The 19,773-nt window shown below is 42.1% G+C and overlaps 2 protein-coding genes across 2 annotated transcripts in view; both read right to left on the bottom strand.

Annotated features, from left to right (window-relative positions):
- LOC109402582 (transmembrane protein 258) overlaps positions 1-19,773 on the bottom strand; it is a 60,162-nt gene that overhangs the window by 16,434 nt on the left and 23,955 nt on the right. The window lies entirely within an intron of this gene.
- Positions 419-19,773, bottom strand: part of LOC109402566 (uncharacterized) — a 55,851-nt gene continuing 36,496 nt past the window's right edge. Inside the window, exon 2 of the mRNA XM_062853686.1 lies at positions 419-14,649. Coding sequence (XP_062709670.1) covers positions 6,859-14,634 — 7,776 coding nt within the window. The 5' untranslated portion in view covers positions 14,635-14,649 and the 3' untranslated portion in view covers positions 419-6,858. The remainder of the gene's footprint in view (positions 14,650-19,773) is intronic.

Below are 19,773 nucleotides of genomic sequence, written 5' to 3'. Positions count from 1 at the left end.
GAATCGATGAACAAGTGATGTGTGGGCACGTTGTATTCGCGGCATTTCTGCGGATGGCGAACATCTGGTCCGTTGTAGCGCGTACACCAATAAATCCAGCCTGATATTGCCCCACGAACTCTCTTGCAATCGATGATAGTCGGCGGCATAAAAATTGAGAGAGTATCTTGTAGACAGAGCTCAGTAGTGTCATCGCGCGGTAGTTCCCGCAATCCAACTTGTCGCCCTTTTTGTAGATGGGACACACGATACCTTCCATCCATTCCTCCGGTAATACTTCCTCCTCCCAAATCTTGGTAATGACCCAGTGCAGTGCTCTCACCAGTGCTTCTCCACCGTATTTTAGTGTACAAAAAGATGTACTTTATTACCCTTTCCCCCCATGGTACTGTCATCAAATTGATAGCTGCTACATCACTTCCTTTCTTCACTTATATTGTCCATTATTGTTCTTATAAAACTAAAACACTTAAAACTAAAACTTAACACTTGAGCAGAGCTCTCACTTTCACTCTCTAGACTTCCCCCATCTAGACTTTTCTATAGACTTTCATCTATAAACTAACTCCTATCAACTGACTTCTATAAACTCAACTATTAACTGACTACATACTGACTGTCTCCCTCTGAACATAGTAATGTCTTTTATAAGTTGGCGTTCAAGTAATATTTATGACTGTACACGTCTGTTTTGGCTACCTAGTTCATACCTTTGGGTGTTGACGGACATTCGTTGAACCCCACGTGACTCGCTATTTACTATTTACGTTAACGGTGGTTCGTAGATTCCAATGTGCTCGCTCGGAGCGTTCTGACCTCTAGGTCTTTGTTTATCTTAACGGTGAACCGTTGATTCACATGTGCGTACTCGGGCGATACATTATATTTACTGTTTTTACATTCAAACGCAAACTTTATCGCTACTAGGGTAAAAGTGCCAATGTTCCACATAAGTGACAATTACATTATATCTACTGAGGAATCCTAATTAATATGGAATAGTAAGGGTGATAAAGACTTAGGGTCGTTACATTAGAAGCTCGCTTGGTAGTTGATCTGCTCCAGCGGCTTTGTTGTTTTTCAACCGGCCAACCTCCTCCTCAATCTGTTTGAGGTCAGGGGCCGGAAGTCTTTCGTCCTGTGCACATACTCCTAAATCTGTTACCACGCCACCTTCGGTACTTGCAACGTCGCCATTGAGGTGCTCATCGTAATGCTGTCGCCACCTCTCGACCACCTCACGCTCGCTCGTGAGAATATTCCCGTAATTATCTCGGCACATGTCGGCTTGTGGCACAAAGCCTCTGCGCGAGCGGTTCAGCTTCTCGTAGAACTTTCGTGTGTCCTTAGCGCGGTGCAGCTCTTCCATCGCTTCGCGATCTCGTTCTTCCTGCTGGCGCTTCTTCATCCGGAAGACTGAGTTCTGCCTGTTCCGCGCCTGTTTGTAATGTGCCTCATTCGCTCTCGTACGGTGTTGCAGCATTCTCGCCCATGCTGCATTCTTCTCGTTTTTCAACTGTTCACATTCGCCGTCTTACCAGTCGTTTCTGTGATTCGCAATAGCGAAGCCTAGTGCTGTAGCTGAGGTACTACCTATGGCGGATCGGATGTCGCTCCTGCCATCTTCAAGTGTAGCTGCGCCAAGCTGCTCTTCCGTTGGTAGGGCCACTGCTAACTGCTGCGCGTAGTCTTGAGTAACTTCTACGTTACGAAGTTGCTCGATGTTGAGCCGCGGCGTTCGACTTCGACGCGTGGTGATAACTGTCGAAAGTTTTGAGCGCATGCATACAGCGACTAAGTAGTGATCCGAATCTATATTCGCACTGCGGTATGTGCGGACGTTGGTTATTATGCGTTGCGCGAAAATTTTTCAGCGCAAGTGCTCGTATACCTCCGCCAGAACGGTAAATCGTGTTGGTGTTTTCGGCGCAGTATTCTTTGGCCCATTCGCGCACTTATTGCAAAAGACACCAGAACGATTAAACGTACGAGTGGAGGTCTATTAGCGATTTTGCACCATTTTCGCTCTCTATTTTCTTGCAACGGATAATATATCCGAGAAGAATTTACCGTCGATTAGAACGTGGTCGATTTGGTTTTCTGTTTGATGGTCGGGTGATCTCCAGGTGGCTTTGTGGATATCTTTGCAGGGTAAGAAGGTGCTTCGGACTACCATACCACGGGAGGCTGCAAAGTTTACGCATCGCTGGCCGTTATCATTCGATACGGCGTGCAGGCTGTTTCGCCCGATTACCGGTCAGTACATTTCCTCCCTTCCTACCTGCGCGTTCATGTCGCCGACAACGATTTTCACGTCACGCGACGAGCAACCATCGTATGTTTGTTCTAACTACGCGTAGAACGCTTCTTTCTCGTCATCAGGTCTCCCTTCGTGTGGGCAGTGGACGTTGATGATGCTGTAGTTGAAGAAACGGCCCTTAACTCTTAACATGCACATCTTTGCGTTGATCGGCTGCCACCGGATCACACGTTGTCACATCTTGCCCAACACTATAAATCCTATTCCCAGTTCATTGGTGGTGCCACAGCTTTGGTAGAAGGTAGCCGCTCGATGCCCGCTTTTCAACACTTTCTGTCCAGTCCAGCAAAGTTCCTGCAACGCCACGATGTCGAAGTTGGGGGGATGTAGTTCGTCGTAGATTATCCTGTCACATCCTGCGAAACCTAGTGACTTGCAATTCCATGTTCCAAGTTTCCAATCGTAGTCCTTATTTCGTCGCGTGGGTCTTTGCCGATTGTATCGAGTCGTATTTTCTCCTATGTTATTCGCAATGGGGATTTTTACGGGTGGCTTATTGGGCCTACGCCAACACTCCTGTCTCGCCGGAGGGCCATCGTGCCAGTTCTGTTTAACGTCCCAACCAACACTGGGACGACCACGCTGATGGGGCTACCACCTTGGATCTAGCTGGGCGTGGTGCAGCGTTTCTTACTCAGCCGCTGGATGCCAGAACAGACGCTGTTTGAGCCGCACCTCCTTGGTGAACAGACCCTCGGGTCGTACCTCCTCAATCTTGCTGAAGTCAAAAGGACAACAGTGCCCAGGCTGCACTACCAGCTAAGCACACAACTCTTAGCTGGCGGTCTTTGTCATCACTTAACTCGTGGAAGCATGAGGTAGGAACTTGTGAGGGCCAGAGCTATGTTGGACGCTCTCCTTATTGGCTCACCGTTTTGCAGCCCTACCTCCTTTACCTTGCTGTCTGTTTTTCGACTGTTTGATTGATACTAGAAGAAATGATTTTCCAGTCTTGACAATAACAAAAAAAAACTGTAATTTTAACCTGTCAAGATAGACCTACCCGCAATCATGTGGTAGAGTTAATCGTTACGCCTATCCTCGCTGTCTCCCTCTTCAGAGAAACATAAGCTTTCTCCCATTGATTCACGATCGATGCCAATGAGATTGTTTAGCAGAGTTTAGAGCACTAAATGAGACATGTGTTGAAGATTCAAAACATGAGTATGTGATATTTACATTATATTTTGTCTACAAAAAAAAAACTGCTTTATTCTAATATCTCTATTGTGAGCATGAGCATGAGCATGAGCATAGATGACCGCACAATTCGTAGTTGCTACTCCGTGATTGACCAGAGCAATCGAAATTGCACAAGGAACCACTGAATAGGGCTTGGGACTAGCTTACTATTCTCAATGTACACAGGTCGAGAGCTCTCAACTTTAATAAGGTCAATAACGGCGCCGGCCACGTCCTTACGGTCATCGAGGATGGAAGGGAATGTTAGTAAGACAAACGTTGTTATAAAGACCGCGAATCGCTGCATCTCCACGTTTGTCTCAGGAAGGATTTTTTTGTTAGTAGGGTAAGGTACATTGTCAGTCCGGGAGTCACCTATGGTTGGTGATATGATTTGACAATGGATCAATATACACAAACCGCCGTTAAAAACCGACCACTTTTCGACGCAAGAACTAGCCAAAAAGAAAATTCTATCGCGCGTCTCCACTCCACTAGGGAGCAGAAACCTTTAGTCTATTCCACACAGAAATACACTAAACGCGACTCACTTGTCGGCGCCCGAATTTTTTTTTCTCGACCGGCGAACCCGAAGTAACATTTTTCACTCTTTTGTGTAAATGCAAAAAATGAAAGAATTATTATCAACTAAAAGTGTATTCGAAACTAGCGCCGAAGGGAAGCGAAAAATTCGGAACCGACTCGAACCACGGCGCGCGCACACTCGTCCCGTCGTCGGAGCCCCACAGAGAAAAAAAATCGCAAAAATCTAGCAAAGCCAGCGCGCGGAACTTTGCTGCTCCGCGGAACTTTGCTGCTCTGCTTTATTCTAATATCTCTATTGTGCATATATATATTTCCAACTTTGAAAGAGTTACACACATTTGTATATATTTGAACTGTATGTACTATTGAGACCTCAGGCCTCTTTTTGGATTACATATATCACGATTGAAAAGTAAGCTGGATGGGACGATTACCATGTCAAAAGTCCTGAATCCATGATCACCAATTGAATTTGATTCTAATTCACATCCAATAGTACTGCTTACAATAGATTCTGAATTCCGATTTCCTCAGCTACATATTTTTTTTTTAAAGCTATTTATGTGCTCATATTTTTATAAATATTTGTAAATAATTATTCAGTATTTGTGGCTTATAAATAAATGACTTGTTTTGTTACTGATGCAATGAAATTTTGATTTATCCTTAGTAAGGATTCCTTACATATGTCAAACAATAAGAACTCTTCTAAAGCACCGACGTTTCCACAAATTTGCGGAAGTGAAATAAAAAAAAATGAAAAAAGAGTATATTTTTTTCTTTTTTGGCCTCTTTGTTTTCACTATCTTATACTACTTGCTCATTTGGCTGCACTGCTTGACAGACCATCAGTACAAATCTTCAATTTTTGTTGACCAGGGATGGCTGTGTCTCTACGTCAAGTTTGGGAAGAAACATTTAAATGTGCAATGCTGATATGATGATATTGACTCCTTCTCTGACACATTCCAATTAGTCAATTTATGGTTACAATTCTTCTCAAGTAGAGTATTACGCTTCTAACACCTTTTTGAAACAATTACCACGATATACCTTGTATACCTAACCTTCTGATGCATGTCTGTGTTGAGTAATCAATCTAAGTATTTCATCAAACTGGAGCCTCTCAAACTTGCATATTTTTCTTTTTGAGTTGTGATAACTGCATAACTAGTTTCCAAAAATTGGTGGAAGATTTATTGGAACATAGTACATATGAATATTGGCACTTTGATTGAATGCACTCGTGAGAAATGGTTCATCATATTCACTAAAAGAAGCAACATTAGGTGCAGAGGGTAATCTGCTACTGCTTAAGTGTTAGGCAAGTTTGTAACGATTAGTACTTTGATTTTTTTCTGCTAAAAGTACGCTAAAAGTTGAAAAAACGCCGTTACGAGATTTTATGTTTTTTTATTAACAGGGCTACGGCTTTCGTCGGATATTTTACTTCATTAGTGCCTTCTTCGGAGTTATTTTAGATTATTTAGTATATTTATAAGCTTGAAGAATCACTGCTCTACACTGGTTCGAGCTATGAAAGAAAACACAATATTACCCGAGATTCAGGCCCCCCTAAGAGCTCTAGTGAAGTACATTTTTTTTAAATATTGGATATTACAATCTTGAAATCAATGAAATTCAGAAAATTTCGACGCAGGTTATCTAATTTAGGCATATAAACGTGAAAACTGGTGCATTAAGCTGAAAAAGTTGAATTTTGTTCAATTTTGAGAGCTCTCTTGGAAAATTCTTTGGTAATGCCTCTGGGAATTTCTTCGGCAATGTTTTTGAAAATTTCTGCGGAATTTTGGTTTTGGTAATTTGTTTGGAAATTCTTTTCGTTTTTTTTTCAGGCATTACTTTGATAATTCGATCAGGTATTGGAAAATTTCTTTGAGGAATTATTTGGAATTCCTATAAAAAGTCCTTCAGCAATGCTTCTGTGAATTCCTTTTGTAGTTCCTATGAGAATTTCTTAAACAATTTCCTCGTGGAAACTTCAGGAGTTCTTCTAGTAATTCCTTCGACAAGTTTTTGAATCTTTCTTCAAAGAAGTCTCTGGGAATTTCGTCACCTATTGTTTTAAAAGTTTCTCGATCATTGTTTTTCAGAAGTTGCTTTAAAATTACTCTCGTAATTATTTTGGAAACTTCTTCGGTTTTCGTATTTGAAATTGCCTCGGTTATATCTTTGGGAATGCCTCAGGCAGTTCTTCAGAAATTCCTTTGATAATTCTTCCGACAATTTCTTTGGAAATTGGTACGGAAATTATATTTTTATATGATGCTGGGTCATTAGGCCGAAGGTCATTAGGTCGAAGGCCATTAGGCCGAAGGTCATTAGGCCGAATGGTCATTAGGCCGAATGGTCATTAGGCAGAATGGTCGTTGGGTCTTCTTCTTGCCGTTACGTCCCCACTGAGACAAAGCCTGCTTTTCAGCCTGCTTCTCAGCGAATGGCCTTCGGCCTAATGACCTTCGGCCGAATGGCCTGACACCTTTTTATATTAATTCGGCAATTGTATTGTAATTGTAATGGAAATGTGTAATTCCATTATAAATTACTTCAACAATTCCGAATAGGTATTCCTGAGTTCCAAAAAGAATGGCCATAGGAATTCCTGAGGAACAAACTGAAAAAATCATGTAACTTCCAAGAATTTGCGGAATTGCAAAAACAGTTTCCATAGCCTCGAAACCATCAAGCTCCAAAAGCCAACAGCCCTCCCCTGCCTACTTCACAATTATTGTTCAGCCACGTCATTACATCATTTCAGTTCTGCCCTGCTCATCAAACCGAGCTTTTCTCTATCTTTGCAGTGATCGTTCACCTGATCGCACCAACTCTCGTTCCTTGTAAGCTATTTCGTAAACGACCCGCTTTAGCGTTGCACGATCTTCGCTGTGTCTACGCCAGGCTTCGTCCAATTTTGTCCTTATCTCGGCCACCAGTTCTGTGGGGTGACGACCGCAGTGCACCGATCGGTTCGTTCCCAGCTGCCGTCGATCTTCCTCACTTCTGGGGCACACCAGTACATTGATCGGGTCGTGGATGTTGAAGCCAGTCTCGGTGATTGCCCGGTGATTTCTGAGACTTTGGTGAATCAAGTGATGCTCTTGTGTTTGGTTGGTCATTGCATTGTCCATTGAATCGGAGTCTCGCCTGATTCTGTCTCCGAGCATTGGTTGGTATGTTTCGAACTTTTTGTTGAACTTGGAAACACGTTTGTCCAGTTTAGGTTGTTTCTGTGGCTCACGGCCTCCATTGAATATTCTATGCGGTGCAATTCGTTCTAGTTGCGCCCGCTTTTCATACATTTGCTCTGCTTGGCGAGGATTGTTTTTGATTTGCTGAACCATCTTGTTGCGTAAGTCCGCTGCATTATTAACTTGAAGCGATTCTTTTTGAGTCGAACTTAGCTGCGCTACAACTGCGTCTATAGCACAGGAGTTAGTTCCTGAAGGAGTCACTTTGAGGTTGGGGTCCAAAGGAGTGAAGTGACCTACCGGGTGATCCTTGGACGGCGCAAAATGTTTAATATTAATAGGTTTACCAGGCAGTTTGCTTCCCACTATATACTTCAGTTTGCCTTTCTCGTCGTAAACGTAGATTGGAGCATTTATTGCACCTGCGGATAGTGCCAAACTTGTAGTGTCGTGCAAGTGATCATCTTTTGTAACCATTTCAATCATCTTAGTAGTTTCTGGACCAAGATCTTGATTCTCTTCGATCGGAGTTTCGTTCATGGCGGAGTTTGCCATAGCATTCGATTCGCTACGATTATCTCGTTCGGTTTTGATCTCGTGTCTTAGTTTTGTAACCGACTCTTCCATATTGGCAAACAGACCATTAGCCACGCGCGATGAAACATGACTCAATGCCGGATTGATTATGTTCTCTTGGATAGAAGTCGTAAGTTTACCCGTTATGGTTCCTTTGAAGACATTGGCTAGCGTTTTGGGAGTTGACGCTTCCCGATAAGTCGAACGTAGTTGTGCATTTGCTGACACTTTCGAACTGTATACTGCGTCTTCCGTAACTTGGTGTACGTCAATATCTGAATTTTCGCAGTCCATGTCGGGAGCACTGGTTACATTTTGATTAAAAGCTTGATTATTATTTCTTCCGTTGGAAAACTCAGTTTTTTCACTCAAGTTTGATTTACTAGCTTCACCTCTTTGTTCATTAATAGACTTCTCATGAGAACTAACTTTCTTGTTGAATTTTGTGATGAAATTTTCTGTGTATGTGTTGAGGGTGTATACACATTTGCCAACTCCCGCGACATCCATGACGCTTCCAGCATAAGGGATTGATCCAACTGCGACACCTTTTGCAATGCTCTTGAACATGTCAGCACATTTGTTGATCTCCTTATCTTTTAGCAACTCCATTCCCTCTTTTATGAACAGCTGTTTCCAGTAGCTACTTCCATTTCGCTCGTCTTCTTCCAGAGCTTTGACTACCAACGCATTCGAAGAAAGTGCCCTTATTAGCACATCACTCACTATCGTAGTAATTTCCTCTTCCAGTTTGTTCATGAACACCTGATTAGTGCAATACTTGCCAGCTTCGTTTAAACACTCTTTTACAACACCCTTCCCTAATGCTAACCCGACCTCCTTTATTGCCAATCCCAGACCTCCTTGTGGCGTTGCAATTCCTTTGCCTATGTCGTAACACGTTCTTGAAACGTCTTTAAGTCCGGACTTGAACCCCTTCAACATATTCTTACCGGCTTGTTTGATTGTCCCAATTCCGAGATTTCCGGCTTCTTTGGCCGTTTGTTTGATGGAAGCAATGCCAGAGCAAACGATCGATACAGCAATGCTCACCACTTTCTGAGTCGCCCAGGCTGCCCAACTGAACGTTCCTTTGATTGCTGCAGTTGCGGCCACGATTAAATCCGCTACTCCTTCCGCAATCAGTCCCGTACCCAGAGACCCTCCGGTGTACATGACTATCAGACATCCAGCTGCGATTTGGGCAACGCCAATCAAAGCAACGGCTACAATGCTACCCCATGGTCTTGGAAGCTTTTCTTCAACTGTGAACAAGTTCTTCAGTCCGTTGCCGTATGCTTCGCGGATTGCTTTTGCATGATCTTCTTTCGCCTCTGAGAGCACGTCGTAAAGATTTTTGAGAGTGACCTTGACGTTGTTATTGTTCTTCTGTGCCATCTCAATAACTTCGCGCGCTTGCCGGATGTAGTCTTCTTGCTGGCTCAGGATATCTAGCTGGTGCTGCACGTGCTGGGAGGTTTGTTCTAGGCATTGATGTTGGCCGATCAAAGTGTTAAAGGTCAAAAGATTTGGACGGTACACGGATTTGATTAGATCCTCTGCTTTTCTTAGTTCGTTCAGCGCATCTTGTTGTTTGGTGCCTTTGTTCTCTGAATAAGACAACAGCGTCTGTGCCTTGCAATAACGGGCGTTCGCTGAGAATACGGGATCCAAATCGATCGCTCTGTCGTAGCACTTGATCGCGTTCTCGAAATGGCGTGCGTTGAGTTGTTCGTTCCCCTTGAGCACATAGAAGAAAGGATTACGCACAAGTTTATCCAGTGCGGCACGTTGATGAGTTGTATCTTCAAATTCATTCCTGAACATGACAATTGCTTCTTCAGCTGATGTCTCATCATCATCGAAGAGCTTGCTTTTCAACCAGAGACCCCAAGATTCCTCAAGTGCTTTTCTCTCGAAAGTTCCCCAGCCGTACCGTGAGGCCAGCTCACTGCACTTCGGATTGAACTTTTGACCATTTCTGAAGGCGTCAAGTTGATTTTGCTGCACCAACGAAGATTGATTGGTACAGTACTGGTTCCAAACGTTTTTGGCGTAACGTTTCTTGAAGGCAGGCATTTCTTCAGCAACTTTTTTCGTTGCCTGAGATCGCAGATCTTGCATATCCTGTTCTGTCAGTTTACCTCGTTCAGCTCTACTGAGACTTTTCAGCGCAGCTGACACAAACTCTTGATGGCTCTTTTCCGCCCACATGGTCGCTTTTTCTGAAATTTTCCGAGGATCCAGATGGTTCGCTGAGTAATCAATCCACCCAGCGTTGAGGAGATCCCATACGTGCATTTTTCTTGTTTCATCCATACTTGGCAATAGTTCGTTTTCCAGCAAGCAGAACCGACTGAATAGACAGTCTTGGATGAGCATCTTCTTAGCGTCGTTGATTGCCGCGGTGATTGCTTTAGCTTCGCGCTCTTGTCGCATCTTCTTCAGTGATTCCATCGGTAAGTTGCCGACATCGTACGTTATCAGTTGCGCCATGCCTCGTTTCCCTTCGCGAGCAGTTCGACCGACGTTCTGCATTTCAACACGAAAACTCTCCGGTAAGAATGTCACCAATACACACATGCCTCCGTGTTTCTCCACGTTTTTCGATGTTTTGATATCAGTTCCTCGACCCGCAATGTTTGTGGCGACAATAATCTCTCCGGAGTCGACCGCATTCTTCTCAAATTTTGTTTCTTCCCCGGTATAAATGAAAATCTTGCGGGGATCATGCACTTTTCTTAGCATGTTGGCAATATTTCGAGCTTGAGTGATGAATTTACATATAACGAGGACTGCTCGATTATTTTGCGCATGATATAGGGCATTTTCCTTTACACTTTGATACCATATTTTTACATCGCATAGAACCAACGGTGCAAGTTCCTTGCATCGATATCCTGACATTTCATTGTTTGTAATATCCGTTGTTTTATATGGAGGAATTACGATCATATCTGTGCCATACATTGTTTGCAAGAAATCTTGCGTGGATTGTTCCCCGAGGGTTCCCGTCAATCCGTAGATGTTGGAGCCGTATCGCTGAAAGAAGCTTATATTGGAAATGAAGTTGGTCGATATACCTTCCGGGTCCATTCGTAGGCCTTCTTTCAGCTGCAAAAACTGCGTCAGACCGTCACTCCAGATCATGTTGGTTTGAAGATCTCCTGTTTCGTTGAAGTTCACCGGAATGATTTTCCCATGAATCACAGTGTAGTGTGCATCCTTTTTATACACCCATTTGGCTAGTATTGCATTTTTTACCCAAATTGAAATCTGGTTCAATGCGAAACTTCTCAGATGTTCGGGAATATCCACGACTGGGTCGCGTGTATTCCAGGGCAGCTTAATGAGATCCAACCGCATCTGTTCGCATTCGGCCTTCATTTTCTCGTCATCGTTTGCTTTCGATAGCTGCTCTGCCACACCCATTATTCGCAGGTTCAATGCTTGATAGGCTTCGTATTCTTTCTGCTCGTCAACCGTTAGCTTCCGCAGCAACTTTCGTAGATGATTCTCGGTATGTGTTGTGATGAACTCTTTCTTATCGTGCACTTCGGTACTCACAGTCTCCCAATCTTCTCCGGAGTATAACTTTATTTCATTTCCAACTGCCTCAAAGTCCTCGGTAATGAAGAATACCTTATTGTCGCGCTCTATCATGTGGGCATTGATGTTATGGATTTGATGCCATATGACAGCCAGAGGAACTTCCAAATGAGTCATTCCAGGATTCTCATCTGACAATCGAACGCTATGGGTACGGCTGTCGAACAACATGCTGTCTACCTCATCCACTATGATCACTTGGTGCTTGCGATTTCCTCGGCAATCGTTTCCAAGAAACTCTGTTCGCAATACATCTCCCTGGAAATCAGAAGCTGTCCCGTAGACAATGTCACATCTGTATACCACTTTCTTATCCCTATCAGGACTATTTTCGTCAACCGTAAGCCCGAAAATTTCGAAGAACGGTCGTTGTTTCTTCACTTCAGGAATTGACAACTCGGTGGATGTCGTAACTATATCAACTTTGACACCCTTTAGCGCATGGATTACCGCTAACATTGCCACAATGATTGACTTTCCCTCTCCTGTATTTATCTGAGCAAGTCGCCCATGGTCTTCGTTTGCCATTAATAGCACCAGCAACGATAAAATCTGCGAATCTCGAGGCTTGAACTCATGGCTAAATTCGACAGCCCGTATGACTACAGCAATTTTTTCTTCCAAAGTCGAGTTTTCAAAGTTCAACTTGACTGAATCAGCCCAATGTCCTATATGCGAAGATTTTAGTTTAGAATTGTATGCTGCTTTCACCGAGTTGAAAGCTCGCAATACCTTATTTCGGTCAAAATTGGTCGGATGAAGAGTACAGTCGCTCATACGATCGAGTAACTCGTCTACGCTGTACTCATAACTTTTACCGAAAATGGATGAAACTATGAAATTGTCTACTTTTTGCTCCCATTTATCGGTATTCCTTTCAGAATTTATAATTGTTTCTATGTCATCCCACACGTCTGGTGTTGTTTGAAACATTAGTGTGTTTTCTAGAATTCTCACAAACTTGTCCATGTTTGGTGCTATACGAGACGTATTTGATCTGAGAAAATTCAGCAATTTGGCGGTTGAACTTTTCCTTAGAATTGCTCTCAACTTTGAGTTTATATGGCGACCAACCTCTGGGTTAAGTTTGTATATTTCCTGTATCAAAATATGGTAGTTGAGGTCGCTGGTCCAACCTGCTACACCATTATTATGCTCACTTTTTTCTGCTACTATATCCATTACTATGGGATGACACATATGCTCATTTCTGACCTTATACAAAAAGTCACATATAACTAGCTGATTTGGTTCTCCAACGATGGCGTTCAGAAATTGCTGCGTCATCAAACTGTTCCAGGGCAAACTCACAAGTAATTCTACAAGTTCGGAAGAAGTTTCTGCATTGTTATACTCTGGGATTTTAGACTTAACCCAACATTTTTTCAATTCGAAGTACCAATTTTCTCCCCTTTTGCATACTACATCTAACCCTATGAACTTAACTTGGGTAACCATGTCCAAGACATCGTTTATGTGTTGCAATGTTAACCCACGAATCAACTGCTCTGTCCGAAGTGCATACAGAAGCTTCTGACGATCCTGCCGCTCGAACAACTCTCTAACTATCATCCAATGATTTTTGAAAACATTAAGCAATACTTCATCTACTTTTCCATCCGGATAGGCTATGAGTTCAAATATCAAACTCTGTTCAATCCATCTTACCACCGGAAATCGTTTGATGACTCGAGTCTGTAGTTTGCCTCCCCTGTGAACATACTCCATGATTTGCTGCTGTAGATCTATGCCCACTTTACGCACATTTCTTCTAACGACTTTTGATAACTGCACGAATGCCTTGTGTTTAACATTTTGAGCGATTAGTTCACGTCGTCGTTCGATTCGTGAAAGTTTCTCACGATTTCTCAATATACAGAAATAATTTGGTTTACCTGATGGAGCAAATTCTTCCTCGAATATTTCAGAGTAATTTTTTCGGCTTTTTTCTTTATCTATTGCGTACTGTGCCAATCGATTGAAATCTTCAGACATATTGCTCTCCAACCTCATCAAAGTAGTTTCAATCAAATTGGAACTATTTGTCTCAAGTATTTCAAGTCGTTTATACCACGACTCTGGAATCAATCCCTCATTACAGCGCTTTTCAGTATACTCAGTTGGTGCAGCATCGCTCAAGTTCAATGCTTCAAACAGCAGTCTTGTTTCGTCAATTTTATGCTGAGGCAACCAGTTCCCATAATCTGTCTCTGTGGCCTCTATGGGTCCTTCCTGTTGAACCGCTCTAGATTCGTCTTGATTGATCATTCCCCTACACTCTTCTGTCTCCTCTTCGCTCACATAATCCTGTTCATCCTCTAATATGGCAGTAGTCTGTTGCAACGTTTGTTGCAATTTATATTTGATCGCAGCCTTCTCTCGTCTATCCTGGATGATTCGTTCCTGCTTTAAGCGCGCTAACTCTTTCCTCAAATTTTCTGCAGCAATTCGTTCCTGGCGTTCTTTCTCCCGCTGCTCTTGCTCTTGCTGCTGTCGCTCCCGAGCCTGTCGCTCCTCCTGCTCCCGCCGCCTTTCTTGGAGTTCTCGTTCACGCTGCTCTTGCTGTCTCCTCTCCCGAGCGATTCGCTCCTGGCGTTCCCTTTCCCTCTGCTCTTGTTCTCGCTGCTGTCGCAACCGGGCCTGTCGTTCTTGCTCCTCCCGCCGCTGTTGTTCTTGGCGTTCTCTTTCCCTCTGCTCTTGTTCTCGCTGCTGTCGCAACCGTTCCTGTTCTTGCCTCTGTCGTTCCTGACGTTCCCGCTCTTGTCGTTCGCGTTCCGCCTGTTCACGGCGTTGAGCAGCTTGCCGTGACGCACAGTTGTGATCCTGCCGATGGGTGCAGTAATCGTAACATCTACCGTTCGGGCAGTAGTAGTGACACCGGTCGCAGTAGTATGTAGCACACTTGGAACAGCTGTGCCCACCGCCACGCAGACCAGCTTGTCCGATGAATAGCACAGATGTATCGCCAACGGGCAGCAGTTGAACGTGCGACGGATGCCATTGAAGGACATTGTTCTGGTATAAATTATGTGCAGTGTAGGGATAATTAAAAACAACTGGAACACGTTTTACTTGAATACAGCGAGGAATCGATGAATCCAGAATAGTTGCTTGAACATCTTGGCCGGTCGATTGGAGCACTGCTCGGAAACCTTCCTTGGTTTTGACTAAAGTCTGAGGAACAACATCCATGTTGATGAACACCAGCTGAAAAGGTGTAAATTAGACAGATTTGGATTTGGATTCTTTACGGAATTCGTGAAACTAGGTGAAACTGCATGTAACTAGACATTAGAGTGGGTCAACGTTGTATGGCGAATATTTAAATTTGATCGCATCAACCCAGAACAAAGCTTTTTCTATTCCTTTAGGCGTCCAAAATAACTGTGCAAAATTTGGAAGCGATTGGTTGCGTCCCGGCAAACTTTGTCTTGCCAAGCTGTGGGTTAGTAGTTTTCGCGCTTATATCAGAAGCCGAAGGCAGATAATCGTCATATTCTGATTTTTTTCGAGAGGCATAATACAATATGTGGCTCAGGAGTTTCCAAAATGGGGTAACGGGCCATGGTTGTCGCTCATAAACCACGATAAAGTGCGATAAGAATGCTGTCATAAACATAGTGGCGTTGCACAGCTCAGTGGTTCCCAAGCTGGGGGCAAGAACCGAAAGTCCTAGGAGTAGATGAAAATAGTTTTTCAGTTCCAACATTTCAAGCAGCTCTTATGATAATATAGTAGTGTTGCGAAGCTTAGTGATTCCCAATATGGGACTACGGGCCATGCTTCTTTCTCAAGATCCGAAGATCCTAGGAGAAGGTATGAATGTATTTAGCTTCTGCATCCAGCTGGCGTGTGTCCAAAACATTTTCATTTCATCCTCCCAGTAACTGATACCACAGATTTTTGCAACACATCCATATTGCTGCTCCTTGAGATGACCAATCTGAAAAACATGTGCACTTCTTCCTAGCACTTCGGTTCTAAAGAAATGCGTGTGACCCCTGACCCCATATTGGGAACTACTGGGTTATATTTTACAAAGTGCTCCCGGAGGCATAGAACCCGAGAAATATTTTCATTTCGTTCTCACACTTACGGTTCTTAAGAAATTTCCGTGGCCCATAACCATAGATTGGAAACCACTGATTTTTGCAACAAATCCATATCGGAGATACATACTGCTCCTTGAGATGATCAATTCGAAAAACATTTGTACTTCTTTCAAACAAATTTATTTCTTCAAAAAATCACATGGCCTTTGACCCCAGATTGGGAACCACTGATGTTTGCAACACAGATACATTGTAATAGGTGCTCCCTGAGGCGCAGAATCTGAAAAACATTTCCACGTCACTCTCATACTTTTGGTTCTTGAGGAATTTGCTTGGCCCATGACCGTAGGTGGGAAACCACTGAAGTTTGCAAAACTGCTGAAATCAAATTGAAGTAACTTATCACAGGTTCAAAATTTTGAAATTTCGATCTTCGGCGAAAAAGCGCTTCAATGGGGCACGTTCGGTGTAGTACTAAATTTGTAGTAATGAGCTGAATTTTAGTATGGTGAGAAGGTCAATTCTTCGTTTCTGCAATAAAATGGCGCAGAAAGCGGGGGTATTATGATACCTTGCCTAATTTGATGCTGTTTGAGCAAAACTTTGGATGACTATGTTGTTTATGTTGCAAGAAATGGAGAAACCAACAGCACTGTTGCCCAAAGTTTTGCAGCATCAAATTAGGCAAGGAATCATAATACCCACGCTTTTTGCACCATTTTATTGCAGAAACGGAGGATTGACCTTCTCACCATACTAAAATTCAGCTCATTACTACATATCTAGTACTTCACTTATCTGTCATATCCCTTTCGTGACGGACCATAAAAGTATGATTATCTCAAATTTTCTCTAATAAACTTAACATTCTCTAGAATAAAACTTTCTTTACTTCGGCTACTTTATCCACCTATGCACTTTTTGGGATCAAATTGGGAACAATTGTGCTGGTCCGTCCTCAAGCCGGTCGATGTTCTCTAAGTAATTGCTAAAAATTGCCTACTTTTAGGCGTTTTTTTTGGTACAGAAGATTTATTGTAATTATTAAATCACTGCAAAGTGTTAATTTGTAGAAATTTAGACGTATAATTTTAAATCTAGGAACACAAGATCAGCTTGACAGGGTATTCAAATCATAGAAGTGAATAAAAAGAAGATAATAAGAACAGCAAATCCCTGTTCCAATCTAAGTCATGATTTCGATAATATGGAGTAATATTTTTCACCCAAGTATTCAAAGTTCCTTCAAAAAAAACTCGTACAAGCTGATATATTGTTCCTTGAGTTGAAATTATACGTCTAAGTTTTTACAAACTAACCTTTTGTAGTGATTTAATAATTAAAATCAATCTTCTATACCATAAAACGCCTAAGAATAGGCAATTACCGATGGAACTTGGACCGCCTTGGGGACGGAACAGCACAATTGTGCTGGTCCCACTTTGACCACCCAGAAATCTTGTGCTTTTCAACAAAGCACCACTTTTTCTTCGCCGTTTTGCAGAACTACTCTTTTTCTATCGATTTTTATCCCTGCATACCTGGATTAAACAAATATTTATAAAAATACGACAGATAATTTTTTTTTCAACTTCTGGGGTGATTGTTTACTTTTTGTTTAACTTATCGTGGCGTTTTTTATAAACAATTCCAATCAAAGTTGAGGCTCAGAAATACAAGTTAGAGTAATAACCCGACCATAAAAATTATTTACATCACATATTTTGAGGTAAAAACAATTGAAAAAATGTGCAAAACCAATGCCGAAAAACAGCACGATTGTGCTGGTTCGTCACGAAAGGGATATTGGAAGCAATCAGTGAAGTACTAGATTGGAAGTAGTGAGCTGGATTTTTGTATGGTGAGATGATCAGTTCTCCATTTCTGTAATGAAATGGTCCAAATAGCGTGGGTTATATGATTTCTTGACTAATTTAATGCTATTTGAGCAAAAGTTTGGGTAACTGTGATGTTGTATTATTTATTTCTTGCAATTTCAACAGCACAGTTACCCAAAGTTTTGCTCAAACAGCATCAAATTAGGCAAGAAACCATATAACCCACGCTGTTTGCATCATTTCATTGCAGAAATGGAGAACTGATCATCTCACCATACAAAAACCCAGCTCACTACTTTCAATCTAGTACTTCACTGATTGCGTCCTATTTATACACACCTAGAAAATATCATGTAATTTCAAGTGTCCTGAACCTGACATATACGAGCATCATCAAAAACACAAATTTAGATGTTATAATATGTAAATTTACGTCTTTCAAGACACCCCGAAATAAAACTTATTTTTTCTTGGCGTCTAGCAATCGCTAGAACCGATTTGTCAGATAAAACATAGAAAAGTAAAATAATGTCATGTATGGGATTCGAACACCGGAACTGCTGATCGTGAGCCACGTCGCTTACCTCTCGGCTATTTCACCGAGTTAGAAGGTGGTTGATGAACGTGATACTGATTCTACGTTTCTGGTTTCTTGTTGACATCTAACGCAACCAACCAGCACTTACATGATGCGTGTAAAATTGAGTCCAATTTGTGATTCAGTCTTGAAAACGTTTACGTGTTTTGATAATTCTGTTTCGTGTAAATTTCAGAATTTCTTAGTGTGTACTTAACCTTCGGTCCATCGCGCTGTTGTACTTTGTACAACACATGAGAATTGTCTGCTATTACTATTACTATTAGGGGTCGTACACAAATTACGTCACGCTATCAAGGGGGAGGGGGGTTTTGCAGAGCGTGACCACCCATACAAAAAATATTGAGGTCCCATACAAAAAGTGTGACATAGGGGGGAGGGGGGTTTGAAAAATGTCGATTTTAGCGTGACATAATTTGTGTTTCATCCCTTACTACAAGCAACTTTTGGACCTTTTTGGAAAACAGTATAACCCCTTGTAATGCGGAAAATTGAAAATCGCATAATGAAGAATGCACTATATAATGATATTTGAAAGACAGTCCAATGTGAACTATTATATTACAAAACCTTAATGCTCTAGCAATAAGGTGTCTTCGGCAAAGTTACTTGGGATATCAAGGACCTACACGAGGTGACCTGAATAATTCATATTTCAACCGCAAGGTGGCGCTAGTGAGCATGTAAGATTTATATCTCAGATAACTCAGGATCCTGAGTACTTAGAAAGATGGTGTCTTTGACAAAGTTGTTTGGTAGGTCATAGACTTACTGATTAAGATACATATGGTTTGGAGCTGCACACCCAGGTGGCGCTAGTGAGCTTTCAAATTTTAGAGCTCATATATCGTATGGTCTTGATTACTTAGAAAGATGGTTTCTTCGGTAAAATTATTTGGTAAGTCAAAGGCATATCGATGATTGGCCATTTGATTCGAAATTCCACCACTAGGCGGCGCTAGTGAGCACACTGAAAATATATTTTGTTTCACTGTACGAAATCACTCGTCATGTTTACAAATGTCATTCGTTGTTTTCTGCAACGAAAAGCTTCGTATTGTGCATGAGTTCTTTTCGTATAAAATTGCTCCGACACATGTTTCTGTCTCTTTTTTTTTGTCGGAATGACATTAAACATGCTTAAAAAAATACCACACGTTCGTCCACTTGGATATCACAGGCTTCGAATCACGTATCTTCTGATTAATACCTACCAGAGCTAACCACCCATCTGGTGGCGCTTGTTGAAACCATCCGAAAACAACCAGAACGCTTTCCACTTTGGTTCTGTTTATAAATAACTTTTACTTCCAACCGAGAGCATGTTTCCTTTCCTCTTCTCGCACACGCACCGTCATATGCTCGTGAAAACAGGTTGCTTTGTTTTCTCTGCGATCCAATCAATCGTCAGTGATGACTGCAAAACTTTGTTGCATTCTACGAAGCAAAATTTTCTTTTTACGCATGGTTAGTAAAAAACGTTTGACATTTGTATGTTTTGTTTTATTCTACACAGCTGGAGCTGAAATCTACGAATGAGCAAGTTGACCGCGTGTCGGATTCGTGATTTCGTACATGATACTACTCCATTTGTATTGTTTCAGCATGGTGGTACGAATGGACCGTACATTATACGCAAATTGCTTTCAATTTACGAAAACTAGTTTTACGAAACATATTCGTTGAGGTTTAACGAAAGAATATTCTGAGTGCATGTTAATTTTATATGACCTACATTTGAGGATCCTGATTACTTAGAAAGATTGTGTTCAGCAAAGTTGTTTGGTAGGTCAAAGACTAAATGGTGGAAAGCCGTATGGATTGGACGTCCACGTCTAGGGGG

Source organism: Aedes albopictus, chromosome 2, assembly GCF_035046485.1.
Source record: "Aedes albopictus strain Foshan chromosome 2, AalbF5, whole genome shotgun sequence".
Classification (NCBI taxonomy): domain Eukaryota; kingdom Metazoa; phylum Arthropoda; class Insecta; order Diptera; family Culicidae; genus Aedes; species Aedes albopictus.
This window is presented reverse-complemented; position numbering and strand designations above follow the sequence as displayed.